The following is an 11,822-nucleotide window of genomic DNA, read 5'->3' on the forward strand; positions in this document are numbered from 1 at the left end:
ATATTTGGTGATGTTGTAGTTAATGAATGAAAGATTCACAAAGGAAAGATTTAATCTTAATTTGCACAATGAGCTCATTAGGGGCCGAATAATTGAAAATAACTTTTTGTAACTTATACTGTCATATGCTGAAGAATTTAAAAATTATAGATGTTATTCTCAAATGTACCGCTAGAGACCACTGTCTATCCAAAAATGCATGTTTGTTGTCACAATTCCGTCATTTGTGTTACAAAATATTCTTATACACATCTTCATAATCACTAGCGTCATCAGTGTCATCATCAACAACACATGTACCAGTATTGGAGATATATTTGAAAACAATTATTTGATATCGTTGCCTCAATGTGGAGATATGATTGTAGAGATGTGAAAAAGAAAGAGAAAAAAAAAAAAAAAACGTGCAATGCCTTTTTTTTTTTTTTTTTTAACACATATGTGACCCTGGACCACAAAACCAGTCATAAGGGTAAATTTTTCACAATTGAGATTTCTACATAATCTGAAAGCTGAATAAATAAGCTTTTCATTGATGTATGGATTAGACAATATTTGTTAGGATTAGACAATATTTGGCTGAGATACAACTATTTGAATATATGGAATTTGAGGGTGCAAAAAAAAATCTAAATATTGAGAAAATCTACGGTGGCCGAGAGAGCTCAACGCTGTAACTTCAGAAAACACATGCAAATAGAAAAAACACCAGCAAATCAAGAAAACGTCTTCATCATTTTGACAACACATGCAAATTAAGAAACGCTGCAAATCCTCACAACACATGCAAATTAAGAAAGCTGCAAATCCTCACAACACATGCAAATTAAGAAACGCTGCAAATCCTCACAAAAACGCGCTGCATGGACCACAATGGAAATGTTTCAAGGGGACCCAAAAAAAGTGACGGACCAGCTGGGATTTGCTTATTGTGCAGTCGCTATTGGTTGAGTTGTTGGTAACTGAAAGGTGAGTGTTTTTTTGTTGTTGTTGTTTATTTACCCTGATTGTATGATTTCTTTGTCTTTTGGATATTATTAGATTAATAATGACAAATTACACGATTAACGTTATGTAAGATGGCTAACTTAATGTCCTCAACTAAATATAATTTCAAGGTTAATGAAAATAAATTCGCAATGCTTCATTAATTGTTAAAACCAGGTCAAAATAAAAATCTCAGTAAGAATAATATTTTAAAATTTATTCAGGCCCTTTTAGTAGGCTAATGAAAGAAAGGACATTTGCATGTGTTGTGAGGATTTGCAGCATTTCTTAATTTGCATGTGTTGTGAGGATTTGCAGCGTTGCTTAATTGCATGTGTTGTGAGGATTTGCAGCGTTTCTGAATTTGCATGTGTTGTGAGGATTTGCAGCGTTTCTGAATTTGCATGTGTTGTGAGGATTTGCAGCGTTTCTTAATCTGCATGTGTTGTGAGCATTTGCAGCGTTTCTGAATTTGCATGTGTTGTGAGGATTTGCAGCGTTTCTGAATTTGCATGTGTTGTGAGGATTTGCAGCATTTCTCAATTTGCATGTGTTGTGAGCATTTGCAGCGTTTCTTAATTTGCATGTGTTGTGAGGATTTGCAGCGTTGCTCAATTTACATGTGTTGTGAGGATTTGCAGCGTTGCTTAATTTGCATGTGTTGTGAGGATTTGCAGAGTTTCTGAATTTGCATGTGTTGTGAGGATTTGCAGCGTTGCTTAATTGCATGTGTTGTGAGGATTTGCAGCGTTTCTGAATTTGCATGTGTTGTGAGGATTTGCAGCGTTTCTTAATCTGCATGTGTTGTGAGCATTTGCAGCGTTTCTGAATTTGCATGTGTTGTGAGGATTTGCAGCGTTTCTGAATTTGCATGTGTTGTGAGGATTTGCAGCCTTTCTCAATTTGCATGTGTTGTGAGCATTTGCAGCGTTGCTTAATTTGCATGTGTTGTGAGCATTTGCAGCGTTGCTTAATTTGCATGTGTTGTGAGGATTTGCAGCGTTTCTGAATTTGCATGTGTTGTGAGGATTTGCAGCGTTTCTTAATTTGCATGTGTTGTGAGGATTTTCAGCCTTTCTTAATCTGCATGTGTTGTGAGCATTTGCAGCCTTTCTCAATTTCCATGTGTTGTGAGCATTTGCAGCGTTTCTTAATCTGCATGTGTTGTGAGCATTTGCAGCGTTTCTGAATTTGCATGTGTTGTGAGGATTTGCAGCGTTTCTGAATTTGCATGTGTTGTGAGCATTTGCAGGGTTTCTGAATTTGCATGTGTTGTGAGGATTTGCAGCGTTTCTTAATTTGCATGTGTTGTAAGGATTTGCAGCAATTTGCATGTGTTGTGAGCATTTGCAGCGTTTCTCAATTTGCATGTGTTGTGAGGATTTGCAGCGTTTCTTAATCTGCATGTGTTGTGAGCATTTGCAGCGTTTCTTAATTTGCATGTGTTGTGAGGATTTGCAGCGTTTCTTAATCTGCATGTGTTGTGAGCATTTGCAGCGTTTCTTAATTTGCATGTGTTGTAAGGATTTGCAGCAATTTGCATGTGTTGTGAGGATTTGCAGCGTTGCTTAATTTGCATGTGTTGTGAGGATTTGCAGCGTTTCTTAATTTGCATGTGTTGTGAGCATTTGCAGCCTTTCTCAATTTGCATGTGTTGTGAGCATTTGCAGCCTTTCTCAATTTGCATGTGTTGTGAGCATTTGCAGCCTTTCTCAATTTGCATGTGTTGTGAGCATTTGCAGCCTTTCTCAATTTGCATGTGTTGTGAGCATTTGCAGCGTTTCTGAATTTGCATGTGTTGTGAGCATTTGCAGGGTTTCTGAATTTGCATGTGTTGTGAGGATTTGCAGCGTTTCTTAATTTGCATGTGTTGTAAGGATTTGCAGCAATTTGCATGTGTTGTGAGCATTTGCAGCGTTTCTCAATTTGCATGTGTTGTGAGGATTTGCAGCGTTTCTTAATCTGCATGTGTTGTGAGCATTTGCAGCGTTTCTTAATTTGCATGTGTTGTGAGGATTTGCAGCGTTTCTTAATCTGCATGTGTTGTGAGGATTTGCAGCGTTTCTCAATTTGCATGTGTTGTGAGGATTTGCAGCGTTTCTTAATCTGCATGTGTTGTGAGCATTTGCAGCGTTTCTTAATTTGCATGTGTTGTGAGGATTTGCAGCGTTTCTTAATCTGCATGTGTTGTGAGCATTTGCAGCGTTTCTTAATTTGCATGTGTTGTGAGGATTTGCAGTGTTTATTAATCTGCATGTGTTGTGAGCATTTGCAGCGTTTCTTAATTTGCATGTGTTGTAAGGATTTGCAGCAATTTGCATGTGTTGTGAGGATTTGCAGCGTTTCTTAATTTGCATGTGTTGTGAGCATTTGCAGCCTTTCTCAATTTGCATGTGTTGTGAGCATTTGCAGCCTTTCTCAATTTGCATGTGTTGTGAGGATTTGCAGCGTTTCTGAATTTGCATGTGTTGTGAGGATTTGCAGCGTTTCTTAATCTGCATGTGTTGTGAGCATTTGCAGCGTTTCTTAATTTGCATGTGTTGTGAGCATTTGCAGTGTTGTGAGCATTTGCAGTGTTTCTTAATCTGCATGTGTTGTGAGCATTTGCAGCCTTTCTCAATTTGCATGTGTTGTGAGGATTTGCAGTGTTTCATAATCTGCATGTGTTGTGAGCATTTGCAGCCTTTCTCAATTTGCATGTGTTGTGAGGATTTGCAGCATTTCTGAATTTGCATGTGTTGTGAGCATTTGCAGCATTTCTGAATTTGCATGTGTTGTGAGCATTTGCAGCATTTCTTAATCTGCATGTGTTGTGGGCATTTGCAGCGTTTCTTAATTTGCATGTGTTGTGAGCATTTGCAGCGTTTCTGAATTTGCATGTGTTGTGAGGATTTGCAGCGTTTCTTAATCTGCATGTGTTGTGAGCATTTGCAGCGTTTCTTAATTTGCATGTGTTGTGAGCATTTGCAGTGTTGTGAGCATTTGCAGTGTTTCTTAATCTGCATGTGTTGTGAGCATTTGCAGCCTTTCTCAATCTGCATGTGTTGTGAGCATTTGCAGCATTTCTGAATTTGCATGTGTTGTGAGGATTTGCAGTGTTTCTTAATCTGCATGTGTTGAGCATTTGCAGCGTTTCTTAATTTGCATGTGTTGTAAGGATTTGCAGCAATTTGCATGTGTTGTGAGGATTTGCAGCGTTTCTGAATTTGCATGTGTTGTGAGCATTTGCAGCGTTTCTCAATTTGCATGTGTTGTGAGGATTTGCAGTGTTTCTTAATCTGCATGTGTTGAGCATTTGCAGCGTTTCTTAATTTGCATGTGTTGTAAGGATTTGCAGCAATTTGCATGTGTTGTGAGGATTTGCAGCGTTTCTGAATTTGCATGTGTTGTGAGCATTTGCAGCGTTTCTCAATTTGCATGTGTTGTGAGGATTTGCAGTGTTTCTTAATCTGCATGTGTTGTGAGCATTTGCAGCGTTTCTTAATTTGCATGTGTGAGGATTTGCAGCACATGTGCTGTCAAAATGATGAAGATGTTTTCTTGATTTGCAGGTGTTTTTTTCTATTTGCATGTGTTTTCTGAAGTTGCAGCGCGTTGAGCTCTCTCGGCCACCGTAAAAATCGCCTTTAAAGTTGATCAAATTAAGTTAAAAAATTAAGTTTTTATATATTTACGGTAGGAAATATACAAAATATCTTCATGGAACATGATCTTTACTTAATATTCGAAAGATTTTTTTTTTTTTTGCCAAAAATCAATCATTTTGACCCATACAATGTATTTTTGGCTATTGCTGCAAATATACCTGTGTATTTAATATTATTAATTGTAATAAAACAGTAATTATACAATCTACATTACACGCACACGTGTGTGTGTGTGTATATATATATGTGTATATGTATATGTGCTGTCAATCGATTAAAAAAATAACTAATTAATCACACATTTTTCTGAAATTAAATTTCTGACGCTGAAGTGAAGTTGAAGCGAGCGTCTGAAACGTCTCCTGTTTGATGTGCTCCAAAGACGTTCTTCGACTGAATAAATGCACTTCTTGTCAAAAAAAAAGAGACAGAATTAGCAGTTATGAGTGGGGTGGCCAACCCTAGGCCCCGCCCCTGCGTTAGCATTAAGTTGAAAAAATTAATCGCCTGCGTTAATGTGCTAATTTTGACAGCACTAATATATATATATATATATATATATATATTAGGGATGGGCGATATCTTATCGTTTGCGATATACCGTTGAAAATTCTCCTCACGATAAAAATTTGTCTCCTCACGATAATAACGATAAGTCTAGTTGATGACGTAGTTTTGTGCGCGCCCGATTGTGCCTTGAGCGGTTGAGCGCACTGTTCACTCCGCACGTCAAGCGCTCAAGGCACAAGCGCTCCTAAAAAGAAAATTAAGCGTCGAACCCTGAGATATATTTCTCATGTATGTGAGGAGCCCCGATTTTAAGTTTTCTTTTTTTATTATTATTAATTTAAGTTGTTTCATTATCAGGAAAAAATGCAAGTGATCCGCGCGAGCACCTCACTGTCATGCATGCGCATTCTTTTCCGCACAAACACTTGAATATGAATAATAGTCAAGACTCTAGAGCATAGCCTCATAAACTTGTTTTAATAAATCGCTTATGCATTAAATAAAGATACAAAACAGGTTGTTAAATATGCTGAATATATTGTTCAAATATTTATAAAATGTGAAACTGTAGCTAATCTTATTCGCAGTCTAGCATTTTGCATCTGCATAACATAGTGAATTATTTTTTAACATGCAATGATACAAAATAAAAAAAAAAAAAAAAAATGTAGACAAATAAGAATGATGTAGCCCACATCTCTTGAGTGTGCGTCGCACTCAGCATGCGCGAGCCGAACACGCAAAATCTTGCTCTCTGCATGAATGCAACGCAGATAGCGACACAAGTTTGTTTGAAACGCATAAAAAGTTTAAATAAGATAATAATATTAACAATGAACATTATATGACATTTAAAATAGTTTTGGCGATTTTTTTCCTTCAGTACGCCTGTGCATTTCTGACCCAAACAGCAAAGCAGTCTAAATCTCCGCGATGTTCTCGTTAAATATGCAATTTCTGAGATATTACAATGAATTAATTTCTAAAATGTTATGATATGGAAAGCCTGAAACAGATCACAGCAGTATAGCCATACACAGGCTTTCAGTCATCAACGTGGTAAACATGCATGCCAGTATGCATATGATTTAATATGAAGCGTCCCGCATTATTATGGTTGATAAGAGCAATTAATGGAGATGAGCTGTTGATCATAATTAGCATGGCCATAAGTTGGCTTTGTACAGAAAGTTTCAAGTTAATTGCATTAATAATTACTATATGAAATGAACTTAATCTTACGTTACGGACGTGACACAGCGCTGAAGCGTCCTGACGTCATAAATCTAGACCTTATAAATCCAGAAATCATCGCTGTTTAGACTAAGTGAGTGTATTTACTTTTCAGACAGGCCTCCATCTTTCTACAAAATACTTACTGTTGACATAAATGTAAAAATGGGCAGTCTTTGATATCTCATTTCAAAATATGAAATACAGTCGAATGAAAATGTATTTTTACTATAGGTCCACCCCTCATATGTGGTGGATAAACATAGCGATGTCCTTCAAATTTCTATTGAAGCACGTTAATGCAGTAAAATACAGACCTAAACGCACAACTCAAACAGGGTTTTGTTCTTTTGGTAAAAACTTCATTTTTTCATGGTTGACATTTGCATGGAATTATTCATACGTATTATATTTACATTCTAATGATATATATCGTCATTTGTATCGTTATCGCAATAAATACCTGAAATTATCGTGATAAATTTTTTAGGCCATATCGCCCATCCCTAATATATATATATATATTATTAAGATATTATAACATCCTAGTTAACATCTCACACACACACACACACACACACACACAGATGTTGGTTTTTGTGGTTTATGGGGACTCTCCATAGGTGTAATGGTTTTTATACTGAACAAACTGTGTGTGCTATTGCCCTACACCTAAACTTAGCCCTCACATGAGACTTTGTGCATTTTTAGATTTTCAAAAAAAACACCATTTAGTATGTTTTTTTTTTTTAAGCCTTTTGAATTACGGGGACATAGGCAGTGTCCTCATAAACCACCTTCATATTGTAATACCTCTGTCATACCCATGTCATTATGCAAATTTGTGTCCTCATAAACCACATAAACATGCGCACACACACACACACTAACATACACTTATATATATATATATACACACACACATATATATATATATATATAAGCAGTACATCCCTTTGACATGCACGCAAGCAGTCATGCTCTCTCTCTAAAGCTTTAGCATGTTGTAAAATGGGCTTCCTGTCAAAAGCGTGACGGTCACAACATTCCTGCAATAACATGTGTTCAGAGCAGACCTCCAGTACGTGCTGCTTCTGGGTGTGGCCTAAACGACCTCTTACTCGAGACAAACACAGATGACTTCCTATGGGATTATGTGGCATTTATCAAATAGACTAGGAGTTATATAAAGCCATTTGTGAATGCAGAGGGAGCAGATTGGGATCTAACATTAATCCCAGCCTGCGTTCAGCCTGGCTGCAATCCATCTGAAGGAAAGGACAGGCAACAGGAATTACAAACCTTACACTGGTCATATCCCCATCCTCCACTGTCCATACCCTTGCTTGCCCTCTCCAGCTCATGGCCAACACAGGATAGCTGACCCTGATCAATTAAAGTCCAGTGTTCAATTTTAGCCACATGCAATTGGTAGCTTGATGTAGACCTATTTGCATTTTCATTTATATTCAGTTAGGAATTATGATAATGATTACAATAATATATATTTGAGAAGAGAGTTGTGAGATATAAACACAACTGCAGGAAAAAAGTCAGAATTGCGACATGCAAACTCAATTAGTGAGAAAAATAGTAAGATGGCAAGATGTAAACTTTGTCAAAAATTGCAAGTTTACATCTCACAATTTTTTTTTCTCTGAATTTTTAGTTTGCATCTTGGAATTCAGATTTTTTTTTTTTTGTCACCCCTCAGAATTCCAAATTAAATAAAAAAAAATCAGAATTGCTAGACGTACAGATTCAGATCGTCTGAATCTGTACGTACAGACGTACAGATTCAATTCAGAATTCAGAGCAATAAAAATGGCAAGTTTACATCTCAGGATATTGTTTTTTCCCCCTCGGAATTCTGACTTTTTCCTTTGGAATTCTGAGTTTGCATCTCGGAATTCAGATTTTTTTCTCTGAATTCTGAGTTAGAACAAAGAAAAGTCAGACTTGTCAGATGTAAACTCAGAATTCAGAGAGAAAATGCAAGTTTACATGTCAGAATTCTGAGTTAGAATAAAGAAAAAAATTCTGAATTGTGAGATTTAAAGTCACAATTTCTTTTTTTAATTTGTGGCAGAAATAAGCTTCCATACACGCATGCAAAAACAGAAAAAAATGCACAAGTGTGATTAAAAAAATGTATTTGCTTTTATTCAGAAATGTACTGTTGAGAATACAGTTCTTAGAATGTTATATTAGTGAGAACAGGAATTAAATCTCAACACTTCCAGAAAAGAACATCTATTATTATACTTCATAAATATATTGCCTTTTAGATTATGTAGCTCAAGTGCTCAAAAGCATAGTGCTAGCAACGCCAATGTTGTGGGTTTGATTCCTGGGGAACACACAAAGCCTACTAGCAAAATATATACACAGAATGCAAAGTAAGTTGTTTTAAAAAAAAAGCAAAAATGCAATGCATAAATATATAATGTTTCATATCTGATTAACTAAGTGGTGTTATCAATGTTGACTGAATAAAAATTTCCAATGTATTGCTTAACTTAGACAATATTGTTATATTATTGTAAGTGTATTATTTATAATATACCTATGTTTACACATTTACAAACACACACATTCAAACTTCACAATGAACACATTCAAAATGTATAACTTGTATACTGAAGTGTTGTACACTACATGGGCAACATTCATGCCTTTGCCAAACCTGCAAACTGTCACATGTCATCTCTTCAGCAGATAACATTATGACTACATGTGTCCAGACATTTGCTCTGTTCATGCATGCACATGTGTCGTCTTCTGGCCTCTATCCAGTGTCCAGAGGATAAAATAACTCCATTTCCATGATGAAATTGTCCACAATAAACTAATGAATGCAGATGGACACTCTGAAATAGAGAAGAGAAGAGAAGAGAAGAGAAGAGAAGAGAAGAGAAGAGAAGAGAAGAGAAGAGAAGAGAAGAGAAGAGAAGAGAAGAGAAGAGAAGAGAAGAGAAGAGAAGAGACCATCATTAAAGTTTTACTGACTGCGCCTCCAGTGGCAAAAGCTGTTTGGTGTGTCATCAGTGAATGTCAGAGGGTTGTTACATAATTCTAATGGTGAACGCTGTCTCTTTAAACAGGTGCTAAATGGAGATCAAAAGAACAGAATGAAAAAAAGTTCCATTTGGTATGTTATGGCAACCTAAAGTTCTAGACAAAAATGTCAGTCAGAAACAAGTATGGAAATCAACAGGTTATCAGCAAGAATTAATATTATGCTACTGTGATGTCAGCAATAATGCCCATAAACAGCCCAGATTGATATCAACAATGGCAGGTGTGCTAAAATGGTATATTTAACAAAACAAACTGTAGACTGTAATTTTAATTTAAAAATAACTTTAATGGTTTGTTTAGTTATCTTTAATAGGTTTATTTAACCATACAACTATTATCTGAGGAAAAAAATCAAACTAGCACTGGTCCTTATTCAATGTTGATGTTGGTCTGGATGTTTAGGTATTTACTTGCCTTTTTAATGCTTTTAAATTGCAGTTTATTAATTTATCAATTACTGACATGTTTACACATCAGCTTAGAGCAAAATATATTGCAATCAAAATATTGCAGATAGGATGCACCTGCACTCTGATCATAAGGTTCATAAAATGTATCATAAAAATGAAGACTGCCACTTTATAGCCAACAAAGATGCATTCAAACCAACAAAAAGTATTTTGAAGCATCCATTTGCATGCAAAAGAGCAAATAGTGTGTATTGAATGGTTTAATTAAGTGTAGTTAGTCCTGCTCTTAATATTAAAACAAAATCATGAGCTAAAGTTGCAACATTTGACCCACTATAGAGGAATAGATGCAAAATGACCATAAAACTCCTTTTCTTTTGCATTTTACCGTTTAAGTAACTTGAAGTATATTTTATACAATATTGTATTTGCATAACCATCTTATCTGGATAAATTAAAGACCATAGTGCGTAAAACATTACGGTCACTATGGCCATATTGGTTTGTATGTTTACTCGGATGATGACGCAATAGTACAGACACTTGATGTTGCTGCAGTTAATCCCTGTGCTACCAAATGCCTTCTTCCTGTTAATGGCCATCAATTCTAAAGAATTCATCATGTCATCCTTTCTCTACCTGGCAAAGGAATATGTCTGAAAAAAAAATGGTGTTGGAGCATGGCTTGTTTTTAATATTATTTAACCTTTTGGTCACTTCTGTAGTGTAATTTACATGATCCTAAAAGTACTTATGCCTAACATTATTGCAATATTAAATACATCTATATACTATTGCAATAATATGTTTATATAATAAATAGAAAATACATATATAAATGATATTAAACTTATATGTAATGTTAAATAATTATAACGTATTAAATTTAAATAAATCATTCATAATTTCTATAAAATTCTTGATATATTTTTTATGGATTTATAATTATTTAAGTACATTTGTTGTTTTTTTTTTTTTTTTTTTTTACAAACAATAGCTTAAAAATACCAATATGTAAAGTATGTCTTGGTTTTCTTATTATTAATAATAAAAATGACTTGTTATAAATCTTGAGTCAAAGTTGTACAAATGACCACCTTGACTTGGACACATTTTTTTTTTTTTAAAGAGTAAAAAAAAAAAGAGTATTAAACGGCTCATATATTCGGGTCAGTGATCAGCATTTGTATCTTACCTGTTTCAGCTCAAATTAGGTTCAAATTTGAGCATTTATTAACTTCTAGAAAATTGAATAGCCTATGTGTCCAAAAGGGAAAAACGAGAGAAAGCCAAAGTGTGGATGTGTTAGACCAGCGTGCTCCTCTTCTCGCGCATGTCAGGGGTCAGAGGCGCAAAGTTGGAGGCAGCTGTGTTGTTCTGCTCGGTATAACGCGATGAGGCCGGGGAGTTTTGCATCACCACGAGCCGGATGGGAGACTGCTGCTGGGGGGCTGGGGGCTCGGAAACGTACTCCTTGGAAGGGTCTTTGCCGCGGCAGTCGTACAGGATGCAAGAGATGAGAAAGACCAGAAGCAGGATGACGTAACTGGCGATGAGGATGATGAGGTTTAGAGTGACTGGATCAATCTCCAGGTAAAACTCCATGAGACCCATGGCGACGCTGCATCCCTGACTCTGCACTCTGAGAAAAATGTGGGCACCATGGACTCCCGTCGGGCTCTTCGGCAAAGCGTGCAGCAGTTGGGATATCCCGGCGAGCAGCAGCAGGGCCCTGTGCTGAGATCAGAGTGGAGATTTTGCTCTGCCGTTCAAAGACTTTAATCCCACCCCTTCTATTCCACCAACCTTGAGTTCTTGCAGCCAATGATTAAAAGCTGCTCACTTTAATAGCTTAAGCTTCCATTTTAATTTTGCCAGCTGCACATTGCGCGATGGATTTGGCCAAATGATGTAGAGGCGGTGAAAGGGTGGAGTAGAATTTTTAGCATGTCCC

General features: G+C 36.3%; 1 protein-coding gene across 1 annotated transcript; it reads right to left on the bottom strand.

Annotated features, from left to right (window-relative positions):
• Nucleotides 1–8,518: 8,518 nt before the first annotated feature.
• Nucleotides 8,519–11,618, bottom strand: LOC306857434 (small integral membrane protein 36-like). The gene is made up of 2 exons (XM_079397377.1): nt 11,064–11,618; nt 8,519–9,247 (listed from the first exon to the last, which is right to left on the bottom strand). The coding sequence occupies exon 1, from the start codon at nt 11,480–11,482 to the stop codon at nt 11,174–11,176; it is 309 nt and encodes a 102-aa protein (XP_079253503.1). The 5' UTR covers nt 11,483–11,618; the 3' UTR covers nt 8,519–9,247; nt 11,064–11,173.
• Nucleotides 11,619–11,822: the final 204 nt, after the last annotated feature.

Source organism: Barbus barbus (genome assembly GCF_936440315.1).
Source record: "Barbus barbus genome assembly, chromosome: 38".
Lineage (NCBI taxonomy): Eukaryota > Metazoa > Chordata > Actinopteri > Cypriniformes > Cyprinidae > Barbus > Barbus barbus.